Here is a 13,392-nt window from a genome sequence, read left to right on the forward strand (position 1 = left end):
TAGAAACCTTGCCCTAAAGATTTTATCTATTATATGTTCCAAGCCCCTAAAACAACTTTGCCCGTTTTTAACTTATTTATTTAGCTCAAACAAACTTAAAAAACGGCATTTTTCTAAACTTCTCTCCCTTCACGTTTACTCTGTCCTCATATACCAAACCCAATTTTTCTCTTTCCCCATATGTCAAACCCACATTTTATGTCTTCCCATCTGCCAAACCCATATTTTCTCTCTTCCCAACTTTCAAACCTCTGTCCGTATTTTCCTTTTTTTCTCTCTCTACATTATTTCTATAGTTTCTAAAAACTAGGTTATCTCTCCCCATCTGTCAAACCCATGTTTTTTCTCTCCCCATCTGCCAAATCCCACCCTGTATTTTCCCCCTTTTTTCTCTCTACATTCTTTCTATAGTTTCTGAAAACTAGGTTATCTCTCCCCATTTGTTAAACCCACTTTTCTCTCTCCCCATCTGTCAAACCCACATTTCTCCCCTCTTCATATTTCCTTATTTTCTCTCTCCACAAACCCATTTCTCTCCTCTCCGTATTTCCCCATTTTTTCTCTCTACATTGTTTCAACAGTTTTTTGAAAACTAGGTTAAAATTGTAGAAAACCCCTAAAACGAGCTCTTTAAAATATCTTTGAAACACCATTAGAGCTTCATCATACTCTGCGTTTTTTTTAATTTATGGCGTATGGTTTGGAAGCCACTTAACATTATGATATAAAAAAAACATCACAAATACATATCAAGTTATAGTTTCGCTTATGAAATTCGGATTCAGATCCAAGTTATTCTCTTTTTTGAACTTGGGTTCAGTGGTTGGCAATTTTTATTGTTTCTCTTATGAAATTGGGTTCAGATCCCAGTTATTGTTTCTCTTTTGAAATTGGGTAGAGTGGTTGGCAGTTTTTTTTATTCTTCACGCTTTAGCCTGGCTAAACCACTGGGTTATGAGAAAAGGACTTTGATGTTAAGAATGAATCAACATGAGCAACTAGAATTACGTGAAACTACAACCAATGATCAAATGATCAATAAAGCTCCAACCAATGATCAATTTGATACACAAATTTCATGAAACCTTTGCAAGAGATGTCTTTTGGGAATCTATGGGTAACCTTTGAAAGAGGATGTGCTTTGGGAACCATTTCTATACTGGCTCCAAACAATAATCAATTTGATGCACAAATTTCATAGAACCTTTGAAAGAGGATGTTTTTTTGGAGCCATTTCTAATTTTTACTGATGTACATTGATGCTTTGTGCTCCATCTCTATTCTCCATATAATTACTAATGTACATTGAAGCTTTGTGCTCCATTTCTGTTTTTCATATAATATTAAATATTTGTATTGCAAAAAAAGAGTTAGGTCCAAAGAGAGAATGGGAGAAAAAGAGTTGGGTGTGAAGAGAGTGGAGTCTCCATATAATTTTAAACGTTTATGCCGCAAAAAAAGAGTTGGGTGTGAAGAGAGTGGGATCTCCGTAAAATTTTAAACGTTTATGTTGCAAAAAAAGAGTTGGATGTGAAGAGAGTATGGGAGAAAAAGAGTTGGCTGTGAAGAGAATGGAAGCCATGGGAGAGACAAAAACAATAAAAAATACAGAAATAAAAAGAGGACAGGGAGAAAAAAAAATAAGGAGTGAGAGAGGGGGGTTTTGGGAGAGAAAAAGAATAAAATAATAAGAAGTACGGAAATAAAGAGAGGACATAAAGAGAAAAAAATAAGGAGAGAGAGGGGGATTTGGAAAATAGGGAGAAATAAATCAGGAAAACAGCATGGGAAGATAGAGAGACAGTGAGAGAGAAAAAGAATGAGAAATACAAAAAGAGAGAGAACTTAGAGAGAAAAACATAGTGGAATACAAAAAGAGAAAATTAAGAGAAAAAAAAATAGAAGAATACGAAGAGAGAAAGAGGGGTTTAGGAGATGGGGAGAGAGAGAACAAAAATAAAAATAAGGGTATAGAAAAGAGAGACGATTGGGAAAGAAAAATAGGGGAATACATAGAGAGAAATAGGGGATAAGGGTTTGGGATATGGGGAGAGAGAGAACGGAAGGGAGAGAAGGGTATAGAAAAGAGAGAATTGGGAGAAAAAAAATAAGAGAATACAAAAAGAGAGAGGGGTTTGGGAGATGGAGAGACAGAGAAGGGTATAGAAAAAAAGTATTTTTTGTAAGAAAAATTTCACCGTAATTCCCATCTTATTTCACAATATACTTTCCTTCTATTTTTCTTTCATACGACTTAAAAAAACCCTCAAGTATTTCACCGTATCTTCTCATCTCTTCTCTCCAACGCTTATTCACTTTTGGCTATAAAAACTAGCCCCAACAAATTGTTTTATTCCATCTTAATTCAAAAGCTCTTTTTAACCCTATTTAGTCAAATCATAGAAGTAATATAAAGATTACATTATTGATAAGCCACTACTTTATTATTATTATTATTACTATTATTATTATTGGTACCATTTTAAAAATTATATTATTGAAAAAAAAATTATTTGTTGAAAAAGTGCAAAATAAGGTTAAAAAGGCTTTTGGATTGAGATGGAATAAAACAATTTTTTAAATTAGTTTTTATGGCTAAAAGTGAACAAACATGGGAGAGAAAAGATGAAAGGGTACGGTGAAATACTTAAAGGTTTTCTTATACCGCTTGAAAGAAAAATGGAATGAGGGTCTAGCATAAAATAAGATGGGCAATCAAGGTTCTGTACGAAACTTTTCCTTTTTTTTAAGTTTGTTTGGGCTAAAAATTTTGGGGTAAAAATGGATAAGATTGGTTTATAGAGAAATAAAACTTAAAAATAGGTTTTACAGATATATTTTTCTCATAAGGTAAATAATCTCTTTGTCTACTTTTCCATTGTGTATTTGTTCCTAGAATTATCACAGGTGAGCTATGCATGGTGTACATTGCTCAGGCTACCAACCCCAAATTCTTTCTCATTTGTTTTGGCTAGGTACCAACTTCTGACATAGCAATACATTTATATACATTTGGGAAGCAACCACATAAATACACAAATCATGTTTATAAACACGTGCATGCGCAAACATCCTAGATGTCATAAAGGTCACAAACTTACAATCTACCTATCACATGTGAAATTGGGCAGCTGGGAATGTCCTATTGACAGCTCCCAAAGTTCGATAAAAAAAAATTATGAGCTTTGTGCAAAGAAGAGATGCACTCAAGCCATTCAATTTTATGCACGATGGCTCGGGTTTCTGTGACCTTTACTAATTATTACCGATTTCTCAGGATTTTATCTAAACTTATTGAATTTTTTTGGCTCTGTGGAGAGCTCGGGGTGGACTCATGTGAGTTGAATTGTACTTTCCTCAGTCACATGGACTGCCCAGTGCCTGAGTTCCGCAGCTTAATTTTCAAACACGTACAATACACACGATGTCTGTAATAGCTTGTGGTTGCCATTGTTCCACTAGAAAAAAACAAATGGAATTGACAATACAAATGGATTGTAAACTTTATGACCATTACCGATTGGTACAAAGAGATCACAATCACTCTCAACCACTTTAATGTGGAACAAAGCCATTAAGGTAATTAAAAAAAATTGAGAAAATCTTTTCGAAATCGAGTTTGGGCACTAGCATTGCCCAAACTGATTGATTTCACTACTATCGGTTAAAGAGTATTTTTGACTTACTTGTACCAAGTTCTTATTGTATACTTTTCTGATTATAAGTCATTACACGCCCGTATTTGTACAAGGGGTGAAATCTAAACTCTTTCATAATATATAACCTTGTTACATGGTGCTAAGATATTTACCGGAGCTTGAAAAATGCTCCAAAAGTAGTGAACATTTAGAGAAAATGATAAGGGTCCAAAAATATAGTACAGGGGAAATACCTTACCTCAAACCTCCATTCTCAGTTGTTTACAACTCCTTCAATGAGATCAACCCACAATTCATTAAAGAAGCAATCAGAGACTGCCGCTTTGGCTGAATCGTATGAGAGTAATCGCTTTCTCAAGGATCGAAGATCTCTTAAATCCTTGTCAGTATGTTTCTGGTGTATATTATGAAACAATAGGAAGCAGAATGAAAATGTTAGAAAAAGAACAATAATATTTTCTCAAGTCAGATAAGAAAATAAAGGACTGCAAGATTTGGACTTTGAATGCAAACTTACATATGACTTCTTGGTCAGTAAAATGTCCACCAAATAGTGTAGCCACAACACATTCGTCTTCGGGAAGCTGTCATACCATTCATGCATAATTAGCTCTCTCTCTCTCTCTCTCTCTCTCTCTCTCTCTAACTGAAGCTAGGCAGGAATCCTACATGTGCACTACTCTGAAGGAGAACAGATACATTCTAATCTATTTGCATGGACAAAGACACATGTGTCAGTGTCAGACACAGGTCTGGGGCTGGAATTGCTCATTCCATGAAAAAGAGGACTCAGCAACACAGCTGAATCCATACACGTTTTCGATGTTCATGTGTTTCTCCTCAAACCTAAAAGAATATCAAGTCCCTCGAGTGTTGTGCTCAATGGATAGTGAACAAGAAGAAGAATCCTGAAGAATACCTGTAGGTATGTGTGTCAATATGTGTCTGACACCGTTACAATACCTAAACTGAAAAATATGTAAAACACAAATCCTATAGCAATCCAATATCCGTACTTGTTCTTGGGTATGAAACCCGAGCAGGGCCCACGCCCTTTTCACCTGATTCGACTCGCCGAATCACAAGAAGACAAAGTCAAGCCCATAAAAAAGTTATTGCAATAACTTTGGGAGCCAATGAGACTGGGACGGTTCCCAAGGTTTATGAACAGGATCTGGCACCCTGCAGGCACTTAGCAGAACATTGGGTTTTTAAACACTGATCCAAACAAATTAAAGATAGAAAAACAGTCTATATGGGGAACAATTGTATGTGTTCCTCATTAATTTGTATTTGTAAACTTGGCTTGGCCAGAAACTGCTGAGAAAAGAATGAATTCATTCGACTGTAAAATGAGGGAATGTCCCTGTTACTCAACTATATGAGATAAATTACGCAAGTGATCTGATTGGCATACTTACAACCAATAGCAAAAGTATATGAAGAGTTGAAGACAAAAAGATAAAAGTACAATTAAGGGCAACTAAAAACACAAAATATGGTGACTCTAACTTGGTTATCTTTGTCATATTTGCAAAGTTGAATATTATAAGGATAACTTCATATAATTGTCATTTTCCACCTATCAACAGAAGGAAGAAATTTAACAAAAATAATTCCCAATATAAGAAATTTAATTTCTTTAGTTTGCAGAAAAAATCTTATGATATATGCAACTCCTTATTTGAATAATTCAAGCAACTAATTATTGAATCTCACTAGAGATACCTTCCTTCCCAACATCCTTCTGTGACCTCCAACATCTTTCGATATGTTTCTGACTGCAATAAAATCTAAGTTAGGAGATCTGTGAAAAACAAGAAGATTGGAGACAAGCCTTCTAACTGAATTTTTATTACCTGCTTGTCTCTTTTGGGACCGTTAAATAACTCAGGATCAGCAGACAAGTCCAGAAACTGAATAGTATCTCCTGCACCACCACCATTTAAGAGAAACAATTTATTCATGACAAATGTCAAGTTCAGTATTTGAAAAATGGAACCGATCTCGGACACCGGCCAAGGGCCAGTTCTGAGTAACCGCTAAACAAGCCGGTTGCACCGGCCTAACCAGGCAAGTCCCGAGCTGTCAAAAAAGTATTAAAAAATAAGAAAACAAATCTAAAAAAATGAAAACTATATTTAAAGTATGATTAAACAAAGAAATTCCAAATGAAGTTGAAAATTAGTGGAAAAAATGAAATGTAAAATAATCGATCTGTGCCCAAGGGAATTTTTTAAATTTTTTAAAAAAGACGGGAAAATGTAAAAATAAAGTATTCATGGCCAAAACACTCTCCAATCTTTGCCAAAATGATAATAAAGAAATAAATAAAAAATTCAAAAATGCGTTACAAAAAATCCCTTATTTTTGGGATTTTATATTAAAAAATCCGGCCGGATCACCAAGAATACCATCTTGTATGTTTTTGGTTGTCACAAGAATAGGAAGGGGCATGAAATGGAGGAACAAGATAACTTTAGCAAATCCAGAAGCTAGAATCCATAAAAAAGACTGTGGGCATGCATCTACTCATTCAAATTTAAAAATATACAGAATTCTAACCAATATGTGTAAACATTATAGAGGTGTCTCTCGCTCATAGTGATTGCGAAGGCTGCAAAAGCTATAGTCGCTTAAAACTGAGGAGAAACAACCTAAAACATCCTCGAGTTTTGAATCATCCGACAGAAGATGAAATTTACAATATTATGTTTGAGAATATCAGAAAATAATAAAATTAAAAGTTCAGCATACCAGCATTGATTCGAGAAAGTGTGAAGTCGATTATAGATACTGAGAGCCCAAAAGTCTTGGCCCACATTTTTCTTCCTTGAAGGCTGAATTCTAATGTTGAAGTTTCATCTCGAGATAAAAGGACGTTTCCCCTGCATCCAGATTTATATATCAATCAGTGACTTAGCAAAGCTAGATGACACTTTGAACAACACGTTTACAATTTTGAACAAACCCAATGGAAAATTATGATAGATAAATAGACCAATGCAAATCACGATGCTCAAACTCGCAAGCCACTTCAGCTATTGCTAAGGAAGCTGTAACCTGCGTTCAAAAAGAATGAGGAAAAATTAGCCTGCTCATGCACAGTGAAAAAACAATACATTAAAAAGTAACACAGTAATGGTCGTTAGTCATTACTTGTATCAGCAAACTCTGTACTTCTTCAAAACTTCTAAGCACAAAGCTTTCAAGATCTTGACCCCCATGAGCTAGAACAAAGACAACATAGCACTGAAACCACTTGGGTTAGTTCTGAAAATAATAATAAGGAAGTTTGAAAAGCATTTGATAAAATAATTTTTCTCCACCAGTCCAATGATCATATAAAACTGGAGACAACCTGCTTAGATCAACTGAATTGAAATTACCTGTTTTCCCGGAAAAGCCGTTGGAGGGTCATTTTCTGATACATGATTCATATCCCAATCTTCCCATGCACCTATCAAAGTAGCATTGTAGGCACCTTGGCACACCCGTATCCTTTAAACCATAAATTAAGTCGTTCAAATATGGGCATGATAATGAAGCCTTTGAAGGCAGGGCACTATGGCTAACAATGAAATGGTGAAGCAATTTCATGTAAAAAATTTCATACTCTTTGGTTTCTATAAAATTGCGACATGATGTGTCGCCTCCCCGTAGACTATTAATAATGAGGGAGAGAAAAGCCTCAGCAAACAGTTCTGCAGATCCCTGATGAAGTAAGGATGTAAGTGTCATCAAAAAAATTATTGAAGTCCTTGACACAAAAACTTGTAATATAACTAAAATGGGTAGTATTTACCTTTTGTACTTCTCCATTCACTTGGAGATCACCACCGAAAGGTACTATTTTGAGGACACTACCACCACACTTGAAAGCTTCTCCATACGTGCCTTCACCAATCTTAATTACATCATTTTTATTTAAACTGTCATAAGAAAGATCCATTTTCATCAGATTCTTCAAGCATTTTAAAAGTGAAACCTCAAATATATTGAAACTAAGGTGAATTTTGTGAAGGGGAAATGAGAAACGCAAAGATAGGGAAAATGAAGAGAAGAGGATAAGGGGTAAAATAATCTTGAAAAAATTGATGACTCACGAACAATGAGCTTTTAATTCAAATTGTGGGCATCCACAGTCAAATGCAAGTGCCACAGCCACTGTCTCAACGTTTCCCAAAAAGATAAAAAGTCATCGCAACATGATGCTTAGTGGTCGTTTATCTTGAAAGTTGAAAGGACTTACCTGTATTTGGAAATCACCTCTGACAAACTTTGAGGAGAAGACTGCCCACAAAGCTTCAGCAAATTGGTAAATGAATTAATCTCAGAAGCTTTTGTTGGTTCCACAGGTACCAGAGCCAGTTCTTCATCAGGCATTTCGGACTGTTTATAACAGGAATCAGGTTTTGGGCTCTCAGCCTCATTATCATGAAGTTGAATTTCATCAATAGCCCTCGCAATCCAACTCAAGCGTAAACCTTCAACAATGCTGAGCATAGAGGTTTCACCATTGCCCTTCAAACCAAATTGGGGCAACTCAGAGTTTCTTTGCCAACGACCTCTCACTTTGGGGGATGCACTTTCCTCATCCAGTGTGAAGGCATCAACCTCTTCAAAGTATGAAACCCACTTCTTTACATAGTCCGGAGAAGGTTGTACCATTTTGTTCTGCAACAACTAATGAGATCCATTAGGAATCAAAGGTAGCAACCCAATAATCTAAACAAATAATGAACAAAAGGAAAATTAAACTCGCAATACACAGTAGTAAATAAATCACCAACACGAGCATGAAGTTTGCAGGTGATAATAGTGAACTGACCTGACTTGGGAAATTAGTTCTGAATTCGAAAAATTGGATAGTCAACACAACTTGTTATGGAGCCATTCTCTAAAGAACTCTGATTTTCAAAATGTTGTTGTTTGTGTGTGTGTGTGTGTATGGGTGTGCGTGAGTGACTTACTGTTTCCAGAGATTAATGTGGCCTAATGGCAAGAGCTTCAGTTACCATTGTTCAAAAGCATGTGATTTAAACTTGATTTTAAATCATCATGTGAGTTAAAGTAGAGATAATGAAAATTTATTAAAACACACCAAAAATAACTACTACTCTAACTTATGATCAAAAGAAATGGCCAAGATATGAAAAGTTCAACTATTGGGTGCTTTTAAATAAATTTGCCTTACATAATAAAAAAAAATCTGCGAAATTAAAGGGGAAAGAACAAAGGTAGTCAAAACACGGTTACTTATGGTTAATCATGGAAAATGAGGAGTGCATTGACATTTATGAAAAAATTAAACGCAGGCAGTTGGAGATATGCAGCAGTCTGCAAATAAGGAAAATAATAACTGTGTTGACCAGATAACCAGAAGACTGCAAGACCCTGTTTCTTAAAATTTCCCATTGAAAATGTGAGACCATTGTCCTTTGAAAATGAGAAATATCTCAGTATAGAGACAAGCAAACACATTGTTCATTTCTTCAAACGAGACTGACAAAAGAAGAATGGAAGCTAGTGATCATAAAGAGAAATAATGCAAAGGAGAATCAAAAGGACCTCTGAAATATAGCTAAGACAGTCAATCTTTTCCTTGTGTATCACATAATAACATGAGTCGTAAAATCATTCACATTTAATGGTATGAAAATACCCCGCCCCCTGCCGTCCCCAAAAATATAAAAAAGAAAAAGAAAAATTATAACGGACATTTTCTAGGTTTTCAGCAAAGTGGTAAGCCAAAAACAGAGGTAAATGAAGTGTACATTACGAACTGCTGGTCTTGATTTCTTCTTTCCTTCCTCTCTGATGGGTTGAACCCCTACGTTTGCAACCCCAGACACAACCATACTCTTCCTCCCTCTAACGATGCACATATTAAAAAAATAAATCAAAGTTAGCATTCAAGAGAACAAAAAACATGCCCACTCGCACCAACACAAGTAAAATAAAACATACGAATCTTCAAATTATTGATAGCTTGATACAATAAAAGCAAACCATATGAAAAAATAAATCAGTTAAATTTGTAATATAATGTAGCTGTATAATGAAATCAAGCACAATTGTTTTCAATAAATTATCAAACAAATTGTGATAAATTTTCAAAACATTGAAATATTCTTCAGTTGAAAATGAATAAATATAGGAGAAATTACTGACCTTGCGCATAGAGAACGGTTGATCCAGCTATTCCTCCAACTATCCATCCTTTTCACTGGGTTTTTCTCATTGATTTGGGAAATTAGGGCATTTGCCCTAGGACATTGGCTGATATTCGCAGGTTTTCTTCTTCTATAAACAACATTTATTTCTTTAGCTTCTCTCTCTTCAGTGACCATTACCTCTGACCAAATGTCACCTCCTTCGACAAGGAAAACCATAAATAGAGTGAGAAAATCAGTACGCGTAAAGAGAATATGAAATGATTATATAATTCTAGTGTTTCATGACAAAGAGAAGAGGATTGGTGACGTGAAGCTTCAATAATCTATGAGAACGGGAGTGACGAAACTTAGATTTTCATGAAGTTCAAGGAAATGCTATGGCAATTCTGTTGCAGGAGGCATAAGCCATTGTGCAAAGCAAAGGACGAAAGAAACAAAACACAGATAATACAAAGCCTGGAGAATTGTATTTTGATACCTGATGTAGAAGCCATTGTATATAGCAATTCCCAAAAACTCTCTTTCTCTCTCTAGGAAAATTGAGGAGAGAGATTCACATGCCTCTCCTTCTTTTCACTCTCTCTCTCACTGGGGAAATAGGGCAAAATAATTTTTGCCTATTTGAATATGGAAATGGGCGGGAAATATTAAGTTTCGTCGTGCCAGTTGTTTAGAGACCGAAATTTTTAATCTAAAGACCGATTTAACTTACACGCGTAAATAGACCGATTTTTTGTATTTGATGTGTTGGTAGTTTTGTCAAATAAGCGGTTTATCGTTTATACATGGAAATCACAACGCACAATTATTTTTACTCATTAGATGTCAATTTAGATGGCTCGAGGTAGGTCAGAAAGATCAATATTTTTTTTTTTGAAACTCTATGTCTATTTAATGCATTATTGCAACCACTCAATTTGAAATTTAATGAACAATAATGATCATGAACTCTATGTACAAAAGATAAATTGTCTCTTTGTAAATAACTCCTACTATCAAATTCATCTTGGAGGCTCTCTTTTGGTTTGACAATTTGATTTTTGTATTTGAGCACTTGACAAGAACAATAAAATTTGAAATTTGCATATTTAAGATAAAGGAAAATAGTTCGATAGGGCTACAGTTTATTAAAATAAGTAAAACCTCGTCTCATAACTCATTGAAATTTGCAATTTGAGTATTGAAAAGCCTTTACATCGATAATATTGGCTTTAATATCATGGTTGTGGGAAAAATTTAGGATTCCAAGCTCTAAAAATAGTGTATATTGTAACAAATTATCTAGACCGTATATTTCGCCCTAAAATTAATTGTGCATGGATCTCCAAGATCTTTAATATTTTTTTAGTTTCAAAATTCATTATCGATGTTGGAAATTGATTTTAAAACCATCATGGAGATTTTCATTGCCGAAAGTTCTTTCTGAAGGATTTGAGGTGAGGCTTTATTTTATTTTCATAGAGCCTAGTCCCTATAAAAACCTCATCCTAAGATAAAATTCAGACAAAGTACGAAATTACTAAAGAAATTTATATGTATATCTTATTTAAATATTGCAAAAGTCCTCTTTAATTTTTGTATATTACATGAATATCCTTTTTGCTCATTATTTTTTTATTCCAAGTTTACCCCAGCCATTAGAGATTGAATGTTTGAAGTCACAAATGACTTCATATCTTCAATATCCATAGTCTTTTTCTTAAGTTATTTTAGGAAAAAATAAGTAATCACCTCGAAGGATGAAATTTGGAGTCACTATTGACTACGGTTTTTTAGTATTTGAAGTTACATTATGATTAAGATTTCCATGCAACTTTTTAATAGTGACTTTAGATTTTCAATATCCGAAATAAAAAATCAATTAAAAAAAAATGACTGATAGATTCGGATTATCAATCTCCAAAGTGAGGGTCAATTTGAAAAGAAAAAAAAAAAAAAAACACACAAAAAGGATATATTCATTATATACAAAAATTTGAGGGGTTTTTTATTACAATTTTTACATATGATATACGGATAAATTCCGCAAATTAGTGCCAAATAAGTTTTTTGTTTTCAAAACCCTAATTAGTGTCATTAGCATAAGATTGTTGCACATTGGCGTACATATATTTCAATAGGTGGATCACCTTTGGAATGTTTCCAACTTCCTATATAGGAATTGTTGAATTTAACAAGGGTGAGGTTTGTACGAGGTTGTAATCTTAAACAATCAAATTAAAATGCACCTCCAAACGTTGTCACGAGGATACAATTTTGGTGATGAAATTCTTAGAATGGTGCAAGATCTATTTTTATCTCTAATTATCAGAATTGAATTCCATAAATAGCTCAAATTAAGTAGATCTATGAATGCATGAATATATTATAATTTGATGGTTCAAATAATATATCGCAGTATGTATTATCTTTAGGGCTAGAAATTTATTTTTTCCTTCATATTTATACTGCTCATTGTCGATACGATAAATTAAATGTATTTCCAACATCAAAACAACCTTTTTTTTTAAGGATTTATACTTTAATTCTGACATTTTAAAGGGTCACCCTCATATAAAATTTCCCCATTTAACAATGAAAGACATACTTACCATAGGTCTGAAAATCTGAAAGTAAATGTGGTTTATTGTTGTTGTATTCATGTTCTACTCTAAAAAAAATTATACATAGATGCAATATTATTTGCAGAAAACAAAAGGTTGTAATGATCTACAAAGTTTACCTTATTTGAATGGTACAAATTTGTTCTAAAGTGGGATAAAAGGATTAGACCGACCTTACTTCTACTTTTTGTCCATTTGTTGGGGTACATGAGGGTGAAAGGGTCTCATCTCATCCCCAAGCTTTTGCTGGCATATTGCACTTTTAGGAGAGAGAGTTTTATACAATACTATTTAAAGGTTGATTCCTACCATTGAAATACCCAATAGAAACAAAAAAAAAAAAAAAAATTGCTCATAATTTCCCTAAGAGATTATGATGGTAGGATGAAGAATACATTTGGGGCCCATATGCCATGCCGGCCAGGCATGATCCAGGCCCGAAACTATACACAGACATGCGCCTGGCGCAAGTACAGTTCAAATTCATGATGATGACGCTCTGCCCAATTTGACTTCAAGAACTGAGCCTGGGCCAAGCCCGCCCTTATATAAATATAATACACTTCTACTTCGGTCACTTTTTAGGTGGATCTTTGGTGAAAGGTCCCATTGGATACATAGGGCTGGCCATTCCTAATGAGTAGGGTTGTGAGTCCACTTATATATGAGTCGTGTTCTTTAAGGATTCAGGCCTCTAGGCATATCTCAAATCATTATAAATTTATGGGTGTGCTTTGTATAAGGCCGACGCCCTAAATAATGAAAGTAAGGCACACTTTCATATATTATCGAAAGATGATGTTTCAATAACGGATATATGTGTGGTGGCCTGAAGATTCATTTTCATTTTTAATTATAAAATTTAAAACTTAAAAAATAATGTAGATCAAGCAGATCTATGAACACTTGAAAATCGTAAAAATTGACAGTCTGAAACTGTATTACAAGATG

At 34.4% G+C, this 13,392-nt stretch overlaps 1 protein-coding gene across 5 annotated transcripts; it reads right to left on the bottom strand.

The window, feature by feature from the left end:
- Nucleotides 1-3,674: 3,674 nt before the first annotated feature.
- Nucleotides 3,675-10,565, bottom strand: HASPIN (Protein kinase superfamily protein). 5 transcript variants are annotated; one of them, XR_016050315.1, is made up of 14 exons: nucleotides 10,317-10,565; nucleotides 9,834-10,035; nucleotides 9,437-9,533; nucleotides 7,912-8,336; nucleotides 7,465-7,591; nucleotides 7,276-7,373; nucleotides 7,049-7,160; nucleotides 6,819-6,911; nucleotides 6,631-6,722; nucleotides 6,417-6,547; nucleotides 5,519-5,589; nucleotides 5,388-5,440; nucleotides 4,177-4,243; nucleotides 3,675-4,053 (listed from the first exon to the last, which is right to left on the bottom strand). XR_016050315.1 is itself a non-coding variant. In XM_011623643.3 (14 exons), the coding sequence occupies exons 1-14, from the start codon at nucleotides 10,330-10,332 to the stop codon at nucleotides 3,913-3,915; spliced, it is 1,695 nt and encodes a 564-aa protein (XP_011621945.2). In that variant the 5' UTR covers nucleotides 10,333-10,565; the 3' UTR covers nucleotides 3,675-3,912. The 5 variants fall into 5 exon arrangements, 3 of the variants coding, with proteins under 3 accessions (XP_011621945.2, XP_020520416.1, XP_088715868.1); XR_016050314.1 differs by having other exon boundaries at nucleotides 7,912-8,345; XM_011623643.3 differs by having other exon boundaries at nucleotides 6,661-6,722.
- Nucleotides 10,566-13,392: the final 2,827 nt, after the last annotated feature.

The sequence above is a fragment of the Amborella trichopoda genome, chromosome 2, assembly GCF_054954075.1.
Source record: "Amborella trichopoda isolate Santa Cruz 75 chromosome 2, AtrichopodaSantaCruz75HAP2 v2.0, whole genome shotgun sequence".
In the NCBI taxonomy this organism is placed as follows: Eukaryota; Viridiplantae; Streptophyta; class Magnoliopsida; order Amborellales; family Amborellaceae; genus Amborella; species Amborella trichopoda.